The 19,349-nt window shown below is 37.4% G+C and overlaps 1 protein-coding gene across 4 annotated transcripts in view; it reads right to left on the bottom strand.

The window, feature by feature from the left end:
- Positions 1-5,733: 5,733 nt before the first annotated feature.
- Positions 5,734-19,349, bottom strand: part of SUCO (SUN domain containing ossification factor) — a 92,241-nt gene continuing 78,625 nt past the window's right edge. For all 4 annotated transcript variants that reach the window (XM_047751863.1, XM_047751865.1, XM_047751864.1 and 1 more), the window contains 2 exons: positions 8,778-8,833; positions 5,734-7,806 (listed from right to left, as the gene is read on the bottom strand). In XM_047751863.1, coding sequence (XP_047607819.1) covers positions 7,363-7,806; positions 8,778-8,833 — 500 coding nt within the window. In that variant the 3' untranslated portion in view covers positions 5,734-7,362. The remainder of the gene's footprint in view (positions 7,807-8,777; positions 8,834-19,349) is intronic.

Raw genomic sequence — 19,349 nt, 5'->3', positions numbered from 1 at the left:
TTGCAGGTTCGGTCCCTGCCCTTGCTCAGTGGGTTAAGGATCCGGCGTTGCTGTGAGCTGTGGTGTAGGTTGCAGACGCGGCTCGGATCCCACGTTGCTGTGGCTCTGGTGTAGGCCAGTGGCTACAGCTCCGATTCAACCCCTAGCCTGGGAACCTCCATATGCCATGGGAGCGGCCCAAGAAATAGCAAAAAGACAAAAAAATATATATATATGGTATATATTTTCATCTGTCTTGTGTCATCTTAAATGTCTTTCATCCATGTCTGAGTTTTGGGAGTACAGGTTTTTTTGTCTCCTTAGGTTTGTTAATTTTTTGATGTGGAAAATAGGATTGTTTCCTTAATTCCTCTTCTTGATAGTTTGCTGTTAGTGTATAGAAATGCAATAGGTTTCTTTATATTAATTTTGTATCCTGCAACATTACAGAATTGGTTGATGAGCTCTAGGAGTTTTCTGGTAGCATCTTTAGGATTTTCTATCTATAGTATCCTGTCATCTGCAAATGGTGACAATTTTACTACTACTTTGCCAATTTGGATTCATTTTATTTCTGCTGCTTCTCTGATGGCTGTGGCTAAGACTTTAAAACTATGTTGACTAAAAATGATGAGAGTGGTCATCTTTGTCTTAAACTTAGAAAAAATGCTTTCAGCTCTTCACTGTTGCATATGATGTTAGCTATGGGTGGTCATATATGGCTTTTATTATGTGGAGAGTTTAAAAATCATAAATGGATATTGAATTTCATCAAAAGTTCTTTTTGCATCTGAGATGATTCTTCAATTTGTTAATGTGGTATATTGCACTGATTGATTTGCTGAAAAGAGAGTGCTCTTGTAGAAGGAAATTGTCATGCTTTGGAAGCCAGGAAGAGTGGCAGGAAGGGAGTGACCAACTGAATTAAATGCTTCTGATGGTCAAGTAAGATGAGAACCGAGAATTGTTTTTTGGTTTTAGCAACATATGATCATTGATGCTTGTGACAAGGACAATTTCAGTAGAGTAGTGAGGTCTGATTGGAGTGAGTTCAAGAAAGACCAGTGAGAAATTGATATAATGAGGGTAGATGGCTCTTTCAAGAATTTTTTCTATAAAATGGAGCAGAAAAATGGGCAGTAGCTGGAGGGAGAAATCAGTTTATAACAGAAGGCAATAATAATATATTATTCTGTTGAGAGTGATCTATTTGAAGGGGTGGGGGGATGATGGTACAGGAGAGAAAAAATGAAGCAGTGTCTTCAGAAAGGTTAAATTAGGCATGAAATCTAGTCCATTAGTAGAGCTTTGGCTTTAAGGAATACAGTTCGTCCAAAGTAGCTGGAGAAAGGCCAGATCATATGAACACTGACTGAGACCAGTAGATGGGAGGTTGAAAGAAGATCTTTGGTTTCTTAAATATATATTTTTAGTGGTTATCAGCAAAGAGTAAGGAAGTGAGATGGCATTTTGTGGAAAATGGTTGAAATACATCAAGAGAATCAATAGATGGACTAGGAAAATGTACTATGATTGCCAGTAGCATCCCCTGGCCTACTCAATATCAGTAATCATGAATGGGAGTGAGAACAGTCCTGCTGATTTTCCCTGACCTGCCATAGCTTGTGGATGCAGGTATGTAGGAAGCAGATTTACCCAGGTGTGTGCTTTTGCCTAACTGCTTTATCAAAGCAAGAGAGGAACAAGGGATTTGAAGATGTATATAAAGGAGCAAACTTAAAGTGAGGAAATAAAAATTTATATTCTAGGGCAAGTCAAGGAAAATTTAAATATAAATTTTCTCTGCCCTTTGGTCTCCTCTTTCCCCTCTTTTTTGATTAAGTATCTGTATTATGCATTAACCAAACCTCCCCCATTGGCAGAAATACCTGTTCAACCATAAAGAACAACATTCTAGCATCAAAAGGACAACTCTTTAAAACCTTTTTTTTTTTTTTGCATCATTCTTCCTGATGACATATATTTGTGTTTTTTATTGAGGTATAGTTGATTCATAGTGTTAATTTCTGCTGTACAGCAAAGTGATTTAGTTACATATAACGCACATACACACATATGGCTGCACCCATAGCATATGGAAGTTCCTGGGCCAGGGATCAAATCCATGCCTTTGCAGCAACCTGAGCGATTGTAGTCAGATTCTTAACCCACTGTACCACAGCTGGAACACCTATATACTTTTTTAAATATTCTTTTCCATTATGATTTATCATAGGACACTGAATATAGTACTCTGTGCTGTACAGTAGGATCTTGTTGATTATCCCCTTCATGTATAAGTTTACTTCTGTTAACGCCAACCTCCCACTCCACCCCTTCCCCAGTCCTTTCCCCCTTGGCAACCACAAGTTTATTCTCTAGATAACATTGCTTTTGATCTTATAAGGGGCCGTGATGACCTTCCTTGTAGTTAGATTTTAGCAGATTGTCAATAAGGTGGCATTTTATGTACAGCCCTGTCTCCAAAAACTTAAACAACTCTTCTTTGTCCTCTAATGGAACAGTTCTCTGAACTTTCTGAGAGGATGTTCCCAGGTTATAATCCTTAATTTGGCTCAAATAAGATTTTCCATTTTTTTCTTAGACTGACTGGTTAATTTTTTCATTGACAAAGGATTGACCAGGTAATTCAAGCTGGGTAAGGAGTAAAGACTTCAAGGGAATGAGGGAGAATGCAAAAGTGGTATGACGAGTGAATTGTAGGATTTGGTGAGATTGATGAATTATTAGGTTGTGAGGGGGCAAGTGCTTAAAAAAAATTAGGAGGTGGTGGTCAGAGTGGATGCTTGAAATTGTTATCAAGGATTATGGATGTTGGTAATGACAAAAATTAGGATTTAATGACAGGTGTAAGTGGCTGATACAGGCTACAGCAAGATCTTGGGGAAAAGATGACAAGGAACTTAGACACTGGAAAAAATAATGTAGGGTAGACATTGAAATCAAGAATTATGACCGAAATTTTAGAATGACAGTGACTCAAAGAATGAAGATGAGAGTGGGAGAAAACAGGAGTTCATTTTCAATAAGGGGAAATAGTGGATGCTATAGTTTGATATAAAATACAAAATGAGGCATTTTAGGGCACTGAAGATTAAGGAGACATCTAATCTGTTTGCAACTCTAGTGGTACGAAGCATTTGGGAAGAAAAAATGGACCTCCTGAAAAGGATTCAAGAGAAATAGTTTAAACTAGAACAATTAGGTAAAGAGAAGGTTGAGAGAAGTTTAAAAATCCAGGAAGTTTTACTGACGATTGACTAAGTTCCAGAGGGCACAGGGGACGTGTTTTAGGTGTTGCTGAAGGAATGTGCGTCCAGAAAGAAGGATGTGAAGAGTCATTTGGGGCTACTTGTGATAAAATAGGAACCAAAGGCATATGAAATTTGCCTTAATGGTTTTGAGGCATAAAGTTGTGGCAAGGCCTTATGTTAAGGGGTAGCAAGATCTTTCCAAGAGCCCTGCAGAGTTCTGGACTGACTTAATTGGCCCTTGTAATGGAAGCACAGAGGAGGGACCTTACTCAGAGTACATCCAGCTCAAGGCTCCCTGCTGACTTTGCTAACAGATAGTTTGTAGCCTGGAGATAATAGTCCTAAACTTTCTGGTTGATGCTCAGAGACTAGGGATGTGAGCAAATTCTGAGTATCCAAACATTAGTTGCTAACAGTGTGTTCCATAGGTCAGGCACAGGGTAAGTTTTACACATATAAGCATGACTGATGCTCAGAAAAACTGTTTGAAGTAGGTACTATTATGCCTATTTACAGGTGAAAAGATGATGCTTAATGAGAGTGTGACTGATTGTAATTTGTCTAATGTTACACTTAGTAAGAGATACAGAACAAATATGAAACTAGGCAGTCTGACTTGAAAACATTTACTCTAAAGTTGTGTGGTTACACTACCTACGTGGGGAATGGTTTTAAACCACTCTGGGTGTAAAACTTGTTTTATCCCTTATAAACTTAAAAATAACAAATACTTATGTTTGTTTGTTCAAATACTTATTTTACAAGTTTTGTAATAGAAGGTATTTGTCTAGGTTTCTGACCTCTGATTTATCAAAAAGAAAAATGAACTCAGTTAAGTCTGTGGTATATGACCTTGAAAATACGTGATTCATTCTTACAAACACACATTCTAAAAATGAATTTTGAAAGTAGTAGACTAAGTATAATACAAAGGTCATGAACAGATGCTCCAATAGGTTATTTTTTAATGTCTTAATATTGTATAAATGAATACTAGTGGATTGAGATATAATTTAGTGACAGTATCAGTACATGACTAGAAAAGCTCTTAGTACCTACTTTGGTAGCCCAGACACTAAAACTAGAATGACTGAAAGTAATGGCCTTTACACTAGTAAGACATGCAAAGTCATAAACCAATACGTATATTTTAAAAGAAACTAGGTAGACAATATAATCAAATGAAACTTAACTGGCCCTTGGGAAAGAAAGAAGAGAAAGGGAAGGAAAGGAGAGTATTATGAGGACAACTGGAGAGATCTGCCCATGAGCGTGTATTAAATACTATGGAATTATTAACTTTTTTAGGTCTGATACTATTATCATGGTCATGTAGGTGAATGGCCTTCTTCTTAGAAAACACATGCTTAAGTATTTAGGGGTTAAGGGCATGATGTTTTAACTGGCTTTCAAATGGTTCTCCTCCAAAAGATGTTTATATGTGCGTTATGTGTGTATAAAAAGAGAACTACTAATTTTAACTGTTGAAGCTGGGTAAAGGTGCATAGGTGTTCAACTTTTCTATGGATTTGAAATTTTTCAAATTAAAAAGTTGGAGAAAAGCATGAGGTTTTTAAGTAACTGTTCTATGAAATATTTTTTCAAAAAACTATTTCTAAATGAACATGTTGCTTATTACACTGTGATTTTAAATAAATTTGTTGAACTATGTTAACAAATTTATTTCTACTTCATATTCATGCCAACAAGTTTTATCTACTTAAATGGGAACACACCAAAACCCAGCAAATCAGTAAATGGCAAAATAAGCACAATAACTGGATAGAGTTGAAAACCATTGCTGCTAGGGAACAAGAAATCCTTGACTGGGGGGAAAGGTGGAGGGGGTGGTGTGTAGTGGCCAAGAATAGAGAACTGCTATCTTTCCATACAAGCCTTACTTTATACAATGATTTCATTCCTCAAACTATATTTCTAAAAATCCAAGGAAAAGAACTGCTTTCCTTTGTACCCCTGCAAATAATATTAGAGGAAATAAAATGAAGTTGACAATCAAGGAACATTGAAAATCTATTAAAGAGATTTTATATATATATATATACACACACACACACATACATACATATGTATGCTTTGCTTCTTACCAGGTTCAAATCTACTACCGGTAAGAATTTTCACTTTTTTTTCTCCTCATGTAAGTAAAAATCTCAGAGAAGAAAACTCCAAATTATAAAATGCTATGACATACTTAGCTATGGAAAAATAAAAAATTAATCTTAAGGACGGTACTTACTAAAAGCACATATGTATAGTCTACTAAAAATTTTAAATTCTCATTTCCGTTTCTGAAATAGTGAAATTATGACTGTATAGGGTACAAAATGTTTATATGAAAATTCAGTCAGTTTGTAGTTGGCTGAAACGTGATCAATTATTTAATATTTTTAAGTGTCAAAAATGTGAATCTGTTTGGAGTAACAAGTTTGTTAGGTTCCTCAATGAACATATGAGCCAGTAATTAATAAAGACAAGTGTTCAGATTTATTTGGAAATTCACAGTTTCTAATGGCACTACAGCTCCGTAGTTACATATTGAAAGTCATCTTTCCACAATGCTGGATGCTGCACATAGGTGGTGTAACTTCCCACACTACCTCTGCTCTCTCTTCTGGACCTCTTTTCAGTGGGTTTCTATACAATCAGGCCTTTCTGCTTTGACTGGCTAATTGTACAGACTGGAAAAAATTTAAATCATCTAAAACATACTATCGACCTAAAGCAGCAACTTAAACAAAAAAGGCTTTAAATAAGTCACATTAACAAACAATACCCCTAGAAAGGTATTAGACAAGTTTAAAAACAGTTATTACTAAAAGTGCTCAATAAGTTATAACTTAAATCTTACAACACAAAATGGTCAATTCACTCCCTTTCAGAAAGAAACTTTCCACTTTCACTCATTACTGTAAAAACACATACTTAGAAATCATTTGGTACAAACACAGTTGCTGCCAATTATTTTTAAAGAATAACAAAATGAAGACACACACATTGACATCGCACATGTATACCTCTGCACATTTGTAGCCAAGACAAAGCAAACATCAAGGAATAATAATCCCTTTGGACTTGACCAATTAGATAGACAAGGCTTGACAAACTCACTAGCTGGTTCTGTGCATACATACATAGGCAGTGATTACATCATAGGAGACCTGGACTCATTTGACAAACATTCAAACTTTCCATTTGTAGGAAGAGAAAACAATGATGGGAAAGTTGGGAGGATTAGTGCTTGTGAACGTTTAAAATGTAATGTAGCTCAATAAAATCCTTACAAATGGCTAAATGTGTTTAAATGGTGAATTTAAAAAATTATTTGCAAACATCAGTCTTTTACAAGAAAAGATCATGTATTTTTCTCATATTGGATTAGTAGCTACAAGAAAAAAATCATGTATTTTTCTCTCACTGGGTTAGTAGCTAAAGAAAATTAGTGTGAATAAGTCAAATGAAAATAACATTAACAGTATCACCATTTACCTAAAAAGAACAGACCTAAAAGTTCCAGGAGGTGTTTAAGTGAGTTTGCTAAACAGAGGTCTAGTTGGCCAAGTCTTTAGGATTTTTACATTGTCTTTACTGAACTCCAGGCATAGATCACCTCAAAGCCTTGTAGTGTTTGCAGCTTCAAAAAACTAACGAAGTTATAAAAGAAATCAAATGACAGAAAAAGTTCTCTCTCCTCTTCCAGTGGCATTATAAATAGACAAAAGGCACATAAATATGGGAAGGTGCAAGAAATAGGAACAAAGCTAAAGGAAGAGGTTTAGGCTTTCATTCCTATCCCACCCAAGGAACTGGGCTTCCAAATTACTTCTATCCCAGTAATTAATCTGTGAAAAAACATCTTTATAAAATGTCTACCATTGTCCTTGTAGGAAGTGATCAGCCTTGTAAAACTGCAGCTCATCAACCAAGATTGACACAATCCCACCTACTTTTTAAAAAGGCAAAAGCCGTAATTTCTGAATACTTTTCCCATTAATATTTTCTCCCTCCCCCAAACCCTTCAAATACCACAGAGACTGTTCTTCAAAGAACAACAACAACAACAAAGTCTCCAGTATGAAAAGTTCGATTAATTTTAGATATGTCCAGAGACTGCTGTAACACCAAATGTTCCCACGGTGATCTCTTTGTTTCCTTTGATTATGTCATGCAGGCTCGGCAATGATCCTGACTTAGTCTGTATTAGAGTTTTTATCAATTTTCCTTGGTCTTGGACTTTAGATCGCCTTCGTTTCAAAGCCCTCTTTTCAGTTTTTGTCTTTTGGGACTGTCCATTGCACAGACTTGTGCAAGCTGAAATGCCACAAAAATAAGACTCTTCTGACTGTGATGAAGTTTCTGAGCTTCCTTCAGATGGAGGACCCTTATAAGAAGAGTGATAAACTTCTCCAATATTAGAAAAATCTCTCTGGTTCGTAAAAGGCTTTCTTCCTTTTATGTCTCCATTGGCTATAGGATGCAATGGATCTGCTGGCTTTATGGTCTCAATTTTTTCAGTTTTGTACTTGCAGCGTTTCTTCTATAATACAAGTAAAAGAAAGGGGAGAAATTAGACCTTCAAAAGTTACTTAACAAACATCTAGAGAGCTGAGCTAATGGAGGAAAGTGCCATCTCCTGGTGGAAAGTAAAAGTATTATGAACAGTGTAAACACACTATTCTGATCTGTACAGATACAATAACCTTTCCATTTTGTAAATGCTCAAATCTACCTATCTGCCACCTCTGAATACAGATTTAGAGGGTGATCACTAACATCTGAATACCTACTATGTGCCATATATTATTCCAGCTGCTTTCATGTGCATTTTACCCTGAAAGGTGAGTGTCTTGAGCCTGATGACCAAATGAGAAAACCAAGGTACACAGGTGCAGTTCTCTGCCCAAGTTACAAGACAGTAAGTGGCCAAGTTAGGACCGAATCCTAGGCTATTTGGTTCTAATATCCAAGTTCCTTTACCTAAATACAATTATCTCTGATCAAAATAAAGACAACTTTACTGAGAGAGGCAAAATGGAAAAATCACATACTTTGGAACCAAAAAAAGCCCGAGTATATTCTGATTTTTGCCACCTATTTAAATGGGTCATTTAAAGAGGACACAGACTCTGGGGACAGGATCATCTTCAGGCTAATGTGAGGATTACAGGATAGTGTACACTGTGCCTGGCATGCACTGATAATAATGACCATCAGCCAGGAGTACACTTTATCTGTAAAAGCCAGGCAGTAAATATTTGACTTTGCAGGTCACATCCCCTCTCTGGCATATTCTTTTTTGTTACAATCATTTAAAAAAGGTTACAGGCCTGTACAGAACAGGCCACAGGCCTGATGGGTCATAGTTTGCAGATCCCTGTAAATATTTATATCATTATCATAATTGAAAGTAAGTTTAAGGGTCATTTAAAAGTTGTATTAAAACTTTCAACCTATTTCTTTATACCCACATAACACACCAATATACTTAAAAAGGAAACAAAACATTACCTTTTTTTCTGGAGAGAACTTGAGGGGTTCTACAATGTACAAGTCATTTGGGTCTACTGTAAGTAATAAAAAAAAATAAAAAGCAGATGTAAAATGGAAACTAGATTATACTATGATTAAATACTGTAAATATTGTATTACCTCTTTATGATTTTCTTAACTGAACCAATGAATTTATATTTGTCAGGTTAATCATATTATTTATGCATTTGAAATTAATAAGCATTAAAGCATTAATTAGGTAGAGGGTACCATTCTTATTTTGGGCTTGATTGGTCATCATCAAATAATTTGCCTAAGTTTTTAACTTACAGCTGGCTATGAGCCAACACAGTAAGGATCCTTCTTTGGGACAGCTCTACCCTCTTACCTGGTGAGAAAAATAACATTACCAGGTAAGCTAATATTTTTGTGAAAGACTAAACTCTATACTCTCTTGCAAATATAGGTTAACCATATGCAATTAAGCAGATGAGACTGAGTATGAAAGCCAGTTAAAGGAACATACACAGAAAAAGGGGTCCAGGAGGTTTTTTCTAATTGTTTATTACTATGATTTACTGTGATCAAAACTACTGAACTCCAAAATCTCAAAATAGCTTGAACACTATAAATGATCAAGCAATAATGAATAAACACTTCTGGCACAGTAAGTAAATTAGAAATACTAGCTAATAGAAATAGAAATACTAAGTTTCTAAAATTTCATTACGTAAGCATATCTAAGATAACTCCATGCTACCCCCACAAGATAAATGTACATACAAAAGAAGGGCTTTGAGACTTTAGTCCTATCCAACCCACTAAAAGTAAATAATGGTCTGATGCAGGCAGAAGGTTCTAAGCAGCAAATTCATGTATCAGAAATTTACTGATAACATGATTCAACCAATTACAATTTTTTACATTATGTCCCAGAAATCTGTTAAATCACTAAGTATATGAAAATATCCAAACATCCATTTAAGTAGTCATTTCTATTAGATTACTAATCTTATTCAAATCACTTTTTAAAGAACATGATGTCTACTTTTAGGAATGGTTGTTAATGTTTTTCAGGGTAACCTCTCCACTGAAAGCAATTAAATATGAATTTAAAAAAAAAAATCATTAAAAGCACTGAAAGGACAGCAAAACTAAGTAAGTAATCCCAAGCTACAACTGAAGGAAAAGTAGGAATCCAGAAGTCTAGTTGAACACAAAAGTCATTTTTGTCTTGAGAGCTTGCTGCCACTTCCCAGTACCATGAGAGCATAATACTGCATATTATTAGCCTGAGAAAGGTCAAAATTCAAAGTACAGCTTCTACTGAATGCATATTGCTTTCATATCATTGCAAAGTTGAAATATTAAGTTGAGCCATCATAAATTGGTGATTACCTGTATGTTTTATTCTTTCAATAAAAAATTACAAAGCACTAAAAAAAGGCAAAAAACTCCACAGTTTGAAAAGACTAAGCAATCTCAGAACCAGAGTTTGATATGGCAGGAATGTTGAAATTATTAGCCCATCAATTTTTAAAAAGCATACACTAAGGGCTTAAATGGAAAAAAGCTGACAACATGAAAGAACAGATGGATGATGTAAACAGATGAAATTCTAAAACTGAAAAATGACAGATTAGACACAGTAACAGAAATGAAGAATGCCTTTGAGTTTATTAGTAGACTGATAAAGAATCACTGAGCTGGAGGATATGACAATAGAAACTTCCAAAACTAAAATGTAGAGGGAAAAAAGACCAAAAAGAACCAAATACCTAAAAACTATGGTGGACAACTACAACTACAAAAGCTGTGACATAAGAGTAATGAGAATACCAGAGGATAAGAATGAGAGAAAGGGAAAGAAGCAATATTTTAAATATAATGACAGAATTCCAAATCAATGTCAGCAAATCAAAGATCCAGGAATCTCAGAGAAAACCAAGCAGGACAAATGCAAAAATACTACATCCAGGCATATCATACACTAAGTTCAAAAAATCAAAGATATAAGCTAAAAACTAAGGAATTGTTGCTAATAGACCTGCTTGGCAAGAAATGTTTAAAGTTATTCAGAAAGGAGAAAAATAATATAGATCAGAAACTGAGATATACATGAAGAGCATCAGAGAAGGAATGAGTGAAGGTGAGATTAAAGCTTTCACTTTGCTTATTTTTAAATCCATCTAGCAAATTGTTCAAAACAATAATAGCAACAATGTATCTGAGTGTGCTTATGTAAAAGTAAAAAAATGACAACAATGATATAAGGAATGGAAGGGAGGAATTAGGATTATCTCTCCCCCCCACCCCCCCATTTTGGATGCTCCTGCCGCATATGGTCCGGGGCCAGGCTGCTGAAGTGACACCACCAGATACTTAACCCACTGAGTCACAAAGGAACTCCAAAACCCACTTTAAATATAAAGATATATACAGATGAAAGGTATAGGGCTGAAAAAACATATACAAAGCAAAGAAAGCAAAAATGGCACATTAATTTCAGACAAAGTAGATTTCAGAAGAAGGAAATATATTCAGGAGAAAGAGTGATACTTCACAATGATAAAGGGGCCAATTCTCCAAGAAGATATAACAATCCTTAATGTGTGTGTATGTTTCACAATAGTGTCAAAACACATCAGGCAAAAACTGGTAGAACTAGAAGAAACATGAATCTACTATTATAGCTGGAGACTTTAATATTCTATCAAGTGGACAGATAAAGCAAGCAGAGAATCTAACTACATGGCAAACTTCAAAAGCACAAAAACCCATTGCATTTCTATATACCAGCCATAAACACACACACTGCCATTTTCGACAGTCTCAAAAAACATTCTAGAAATAAAACTCCCCAAAGTTTGACCTTCTGGAATAAATAGAGATGCTATCTTCTTCCCAAACTGATATGTAGACTCAGTGTAATCTCAACCCAAAGACTAATAATTTTTTGATGAAACATTTAATAAATGATTCTAAATATTTACAGAGACAATAATGGCCAATAAACCCGAAACAACTCAACTTCACACAAAATTTTATAATGGAAGCCCTACCTGACATCACCATATACAAAAAAATCAGTTCCAGACAGATTAAAACCCAAAAAATAAAAGCCAAAACAAACATTTAAAGCGAATATCATCCATAAACCTGGAGTAAAAAAATTCTGTTTAGGAGTACCCATCGTGGCTCAGTGGAAATGAATCTGACTAGTATCCATGAGGATGCAGGTTTGATTCCTGGCCTTGCTCAGTGGGTTAAGGAGCTGGTGTTGCCATGAGCTGTGGTGGAGGTCACAGACACAGCTTGGATCCTGCATTGCTGTGGCTGGCAGCTATAGCTCCAATTTGACCCCTAGCCTGGGAATCTCCCTATGTCACAAGGGTGGCCCTAAAAAAAAAAAAAAAAAAAATTCAGTTTAAACAAGAGAAAAAGCAACTAACCATAACAAGGAAAAATTTTAATATGATTACATTAAAATTAAAAGCTGCTTTTACTGAAAAGATTCCATATAAAAGAAAACAGATTAAGTCTTAAAAGTAAAGTAAGATCTCTGCAACAAATTTAACCAACAATTAGGATCTAAATCTTTATAAGTGAGTATGAAAGTGAATGAATGAATAGGCAAAAAATGTAATGTCTGGGAAAGTCAAATGACTAAAAGGCATACGTGAACATGCTCAATGTCATTAGCAGTCAGGTAAATGCCAATTATAACTGCAATGAGGTTAACAGTTTAAAACTGGACAATTCTACACTTTTGTTGGCAAAAATGTAGAGTAATGGGAATTCTCATTGTACTGGTGGAAGGATAAACTGACCACTTTGGAAAAGTCTACCATTATCTTGTAATTTTCAAAAAAACATAGCCTACAACCCAGTAATTTTTCATCTAGGTTATATTCCCAGAGAAACTCATGCAACCATGTGCTGGTAAACAAAGGGAATGTTTACAGCAGCATTATTTGTAATAGCCCCAAACTGTAAGCAACACAGCAGAATAGATAACTACACTGTGATTTAATTAGTTACTGAAATACTATATAATACTGAATATGCAAGTATATGAATTTACAAATAGAATGCTGAAGGAAAGAAGAAAAAAAGAGTATATATGGTATGATTCTACCTATCAAGAGCTCAAAACCAGGCCAAAATCAAATTAGATTGTTGAGAAATCTAAATAGGTAAAACTATTAAGAAAATTAAGAATATGATTATTTCGAAAGTCAAAGTAGTTACCTTTAACAAGGAGCATGTCTGAAAGTACAGGCCTTGTTCTATTTTTTGATCTGGGTACTATACAGGCATTCACCTTATAATTACACCACATGTTGTACATTTCAATTTTATGTACTTTTTTGTACTTCCATTCCACAATAAAAATGTGGTATAAAGAAAATCAAAAGCATTTTGGTCCACCTGGCTGGTCAACAAAAGTGAGAGATGCAAATCAAAGTACAAACTGCAAAACATCAATGAAATTAAAGAAGGTACAAAGAAAAGGAAAGACATCTCACGTTCATGACTGGAAGATTTAATTGTCAAGATGTTCATAGCACCAAAACAATCTACAGCTTAAACAATGACCCCTTCAAAATCCCAACAGTATTTTTTGCTGAAATGTATCCTAAAATTTATATCAAATCCCAAGTGACCTAAAATAGGCAAAATAATTTTGAAAAAGAAAAATAAAGTTAGAAGAGTCACACTGACTGATTTCAAAAAAATATACAAAGGTACAAGTAATCACAGTGTCGTTCTGATAAAGGCCTACATACAGACCAACGCAAAAAAAATCCAAAAAATAAAAAAAATCCAGAAATAAGCCCTCACACATATTGTCAAATAATTTTCAACTAGGCTGCCAAGACCACTCAATGGGCAGAGAACAGGCCCTTCAACAAACAGTGCTGGGAAACCTGGATATCCACATACAGAAGAATGAAGCTGAACCCTTATCTTACACCATACATAGAAGTTTCAAAATGGATTAAGGACTTAAACATAATACCTAAAACTGTAAAATTTCTAGAAGAAAACATAGGGGAAAAAACTTCATGACAAGCGCCTTGGCAATGACTTCTTAGATACGATATTTTTTTTAAGTACAAGAAACAAAAGCAAAAACAGAAAAACGGGACTAATCAAACTTTAAAAAAAAAACCTTCTGTCCATCAAAGGATACAATCAACAGAGTGAAAATCCAACCTATAAATCATATGTGATAAGGGATTAATACCCAGACTATGTATGTAGAACTCTTTCAATTAATAATAAAAAACTAATGTGATTAAAAAATGAGCAGAGGACTTGAATAGACATTTCTTCAAAGATGATTTACAAATGGCCAACAAGCACATGAAAAGATGCTCAACATCACTAATCATCAGAGAAATGCAAATCAAAAGCAAAATGAGCTATCTCACACCCATTGGGATGGCTACTATCAAAATAGAAAACATGTATTGTGAGGATGTAGAGAAATCTGGGACCATTGTTCACTGTTGGTAGGACTGTAAAATAGTACAACCACTAGGGAAAACACTATAAAGGTTCCTCAAAAAACACATTACCATATGATTAAGCAATCCCACTTGAGTATATAATTGACCCTGGAACTGCGAACAGTAAATATTACAGTACTACACTATATGTAGCTGGCTCAATCTGTTGATGCAGAACCTTGGATGTCAAGGAATCATGGATATGGAGGGACAACTATAAATTACATGTGAATTTTCAACTGCACAGAGTCAGTGTACCTAACTCCAACACTGTTCAAGGGTCAAGTATACACCCACAAGATTTGAAAGCAAGGTCTTTAAGAGTTTTTGAAATGAGGGGGGGCGGAGCAAGATGGCAGAGGAGCGAGAGGTCACACTGACCTTCTCCCACAAACACATCAAAAAAACACACCTACACGTGAAACTACTCAAACAGAACATCAACTGAATGCTGGCAGAAGAACTTAAACCTCCAAAAAGGGAGAGAAACCCTTGACATAAATGGGTAGAACAAAAGAAAAAAAAAGGAAAGTAATCAGCACAGGACTAGCATTCCTGAAAGGGAGCTATGAAGGAGAAAAGGAACCCACATTCTGGGAAGCCACATAACTGACAGATCAGCCGAGTTGGAGGGACCTCAAAATCGCCAAGAAAAGCACAGCAGCTGGACTGAGAACAGCAAAGCAGAGTGAGAACCACACAGAGCATCTGCACCACCGCCCCAGACACTACAGCCTGAGATGCTCGGGTGGGGGCTGGGCACTGAGACTTGGGTTCCAGAGGTCAGTCCTGGGGAGAGGACTGGGGCTGGCAGTGTGGAGAGAGCCTAAGGGGCTAAGGAACAGTGTACTACAGGTAGGGGAACGGTATGCCAAGGGCGGGGAGGGGAAGCCACAGCAGAGGGAACCCAGGAGAAGGTCTAGACCTGCAGGAGAGGCAAGGTGCCACTGCTGGGGAGGGCAAGAGGAGGAGGGGTAGGCCACCATAGGAAACTCCCTGCACCAGAGCATGTGCATGCCCACGGGCTCTCAGAGGGCAGGGTTGCTCTGGCACAAGCTATGGGCAGCGAGAAGCCTCTTGCTCATTTAGGGGAGACCGGGCGCTTCTTGTGCAGGCTACCGGTGGCCAGGCACCTCTTCATGGGCTAAGGGCATCATTAAGTGTGACGTGGTGCCTTTTGCGATCTACAGGTGGCAGGGACAGACTGCAGTGGTTGTCTCAGAGGCCAGAGGGAGGCATGGCTTGCCACCACTGGGGGCCTGTGAGTGGGCTCCACCTGCTACCCCAGTCACCTCAGGGGTTGGCTAAAAAGAAAAAAAGAGGGCACTGCAACCAAGCACCGTACACTGCTCTCACTTCCCTGGGAACACACCAGCCCTGCAGCTGCCACTGCCAAATGCTCTGGGTGGTGCCCAGACCACTTGGTCACTGTCCTATCCCAAGACCCTACAACTAGGAGCAGCTGGTACAGCAGCTTTTGCATGGGCTAAGTGGCAGAGTGCTTCGTGCGTGGTCTGCAGGTGGTAGGGGTAAACCGCCAGTTATCTCTGACTCCAGAGGTGGGTGTGGCCAACCGCCACCAGTGATAGCTTAACAACAATCACTTGCAGTCACAACTACCTCAGAGGGCACCACAGAAAAGGACACTGCGACAGAACACCACCTGTTGTTGCTCTTGCTCCCGTGGGAACAAACCCGCCCTGATTCTGCCACTGCCTAACACTCAGGGCAGTGCCCAGATGCTTGACCACAGTCCCTTTCCAGGAACCTACAACTAGGAGCAGCTTGTGCAGCACCGTCTGGGGGGGCTAAGCAGGACAAGGTGCTTCTTGCATGGTCCATAGGAGGCAGGGGCAAATCACCAGTTATCGCTGGCTCCAGAGGAGGGAGTGGCTTGCACCACTAGGGGTCTGTGAACAGACACCACTTGCAGCCCCACTCACCTCAAGGGCACCACAGAGGAGGGCACTGTGACCAAACACCACATGTTGGTGCTCTAGCACCCCTGGGAACACACCTATCCTGCTGCTGCCACTGTCAAATGCTCCAGGCAATACCCGCACACCTGATCTCCTGTGCAACACCTCCTATGTGGGCTGAGATGTGTTGCTTCATGCAAGGTCTACAGGTGGCGGGGTCAAAACACCACAGTTAAGACTGACCCCAGAGGCGGTTGTGGCCCGCTACTACTAGGGGACCCTGAACAGGTACCACCTGCGGTTCCAATCACCTAAGAGGAGGGCACTGCAACTGAACACAAGCTCTTGTTGCTCTCGCTCCCCTGGGAACTCACGCACCCTGCTGCTGCTACTGCCAAATGCTCTGGTCACCTTGTAGATCTGCCTAGAGCTCATTACCACTTCCCAGAGCCCACTAACTAGAAATAGCCTGTGCCACCTTCCTGCAGGTCCTTGCTGCTGCTGTTAAGAGCCCAATGACCAGGACTGACTGCTGGCCCTACCCATTGCCTTCTCCCTGAAAACACACTGAGCATCCTGGGGATAACACACCAATGAAGGAGACAGCAAATATTCAAACTCCCACACCAAAAATAAATAGGAACCCCCCCAAAATACATAGGGGTACACTTGCATAGAAGTAGCCTTACAAGACCACAGTTTGGCTTCCCCAAACTCACAGAAAAACAAAAACACAAGCAAGATGATGAAGCACAGAAACCATTCCCAGTTAAAGGAACAGAATTCACATGAAGCAGCAAACAATGAAACTGACCTCTGCAGTCTGACAGACATTGAGTTCAAAAGAGAGACAGTGAAAATAAGGAATTACAAGAGGATATGAACAGTAATGCAGATTCCTTTAGAAAGGAACTAGAAAATATACGAAGGAGGCAAAAAAACTAGAAAACTCACTTTCAGAGATGCAAACTGAACTAAGCGCAATAAAGAGCAGAATGAATAATGCAGAGGAACGAATTAGTAATGTGGAAGACAGAATAAGGCGAATCACCCAATCAGGACAGCAGGCAGAAAACCAAATCAAAAAACATGAAAGCAATATAAGAGATCTATGGGATAATATAAAGCGGGCCAATCTACACATAATAGGAATTCCAGAAGGAGAAGAAAAAGAAAAGGGGATGGAAAATATATTTGAAGAAATTATGGCTGAAAACTTTCCAAATCTAAAGAAAACAGATATCAAGATACAGGAAGCACAGAGGGCTCCAAACAAGTTGAACCCAAACAGGCTCACACCAAGAAATTTTATAATAAAAATGGTAAAAGTTAAAGAGAGGATTCTAAAGGCAGCAAGAGGAAAGCAAAGCATTAATTATAAGGGAACCCCCCCCCCCAGTAAGGTTATCAGCTGATTTCTCTACAAAAACACTACAGGCCAGAAGGGAGTGGCAAGATACATTTAAAGTGCTGAAAGGAAAAAAATCTGCAACATAGAATACTCTATCCAGCAAGAATATCATTTAAAATAGAAGGGAAAATAAACAATTTCTCCAACAAACAAAAGCTAAAAGAATACAGCAATACGAAACCCATTCGAAAAGAAATACTGAAAGGGCTTCTCTAAATTAAAAAAAAAAAAAAAAAGTAAGAAGAATTAGGATGGAGGAAACCGCAATTGGAAATCAATCACTTAAATAAGCTAGCATACAGATCTTGACATGAAGATGTTAAAAAAAAAAAAAAGACATCAAAATCACACAATGTAGGGAAGAAAACTAAGAAAACATAGATTATGTTTTTATTTTAATAATGTGTTTGAACCTATATGACTATCAGGCTAAAGGAAGCAGATATAGGAAGGGATTAACATACTTAAAAAAAGGCACACAAATCAAAACCAAACATTACATTCACAAAAACTGAAAAGTACTCAAGCATAAAACAAATGGAAACCATCCAACCAAAAAAAGAAAAAAGAGAAAGAATCAACTGGAACACAAGGTTTAAAATGGCAATAAATAAACATCTATCAATAATCGCCTTAAATGTCAATGGACTGAATGCTCCAATCAAAAGACACAGTGGCAGATTTTATAAAAAGCAAAAACCTTCAATCTGCTGTCTACAAGAAACTCACCTTAGGGCAAAGGACACATATAGATTGAAAGTGAGGTGATGGGAAAGATATTTCATGCCAATGGACAAGACAGGAAAGCAGGAGTGGCAATACTCCTATCAGACGAAACAGACTTTAAAACGAAGGCCATAAAGAAGGACACTATTTAATGGTTAAAGGATCCATTCAAGAAGAGGATATTACTATCATCAACATATATGCCCCAAGGAGCACCCAGATACATACAACAAATACTAACAGACATAAAAGGAGAAATTAATGGGAATACAATCATAGTAGGAGACTTTAACACCCCACTCACATCAGTGGACAGATCCGCTAGATAGAAAATCAAGAAGGCAATAGAGATCCTAAAGGACACAATAGAAAAGTTAGACTTAATGGACATTTTCAGGACATTAGACCCCCAAAAAATCAGAATATACATTCTTCTCAAGTGCACATGGAACATTCTCAAGAACTGATCACATACTGGAACACAAAGCTAACCCCAGCAAATTTAAGAGCACGGAAATTATTTCAAGGCTCTTCTCTGACCCCAATGGCATGAAACTAGAAATCAACCACAGGAAAAGAAATTAGAAAACACTGACTACATGGAGACTAAACAACATGTTACTAAAAAACCAATGGGTCAATGAGGAAATCAAGAAGGAAATTAAAAAATACCTCGAGACAAATGATAATTAAGACACAACCACTCAAAATTTATGGGATGCCATAAAAGCAATGCTCAAAGGGAAATTCATAGCAATACAGGACCTCCTCAAAAAAGAAAAATCTCAAATTGACAACCTACCACCTAAATGAATTAGAAAAAGAACAAACAAAAAATAAAATCAGTAGAAGGAAGGAAATCATAAGGGTCAGAGAGTAAATCAATAGAGATTCAAAAAACAATAGAAAAAAAAAATCAATAAAACCAAGAGCTGGTTCTTTGAAAAGGTAAACAAAATTGAAAACCTCTGGCTAGACTCACCAAGAAGAGGAGAGAAAAAAACCAAAATAAACAAAA

Source organism: Phacochoerus africanus, chromosome 11, assembly GCF_016906955.1.
Source record: "Phacochoerus africanus isolate WHEZ1 chromosome 11, ROS_Pafr_v1, whole genome shotgun sequence".
NCBI classification, from domain to species: domain Eukaryota; kingdom Metazoa; phylum Chordata; class Mammalia; order Artiodactyla; family Suidae; genus Phacochoerus; species Phacochoerus africanus.
Note: the sequence above shows the minus strand (reverse complement) of the source record. Positions and strands in the feature narration are given on the sequence as shown.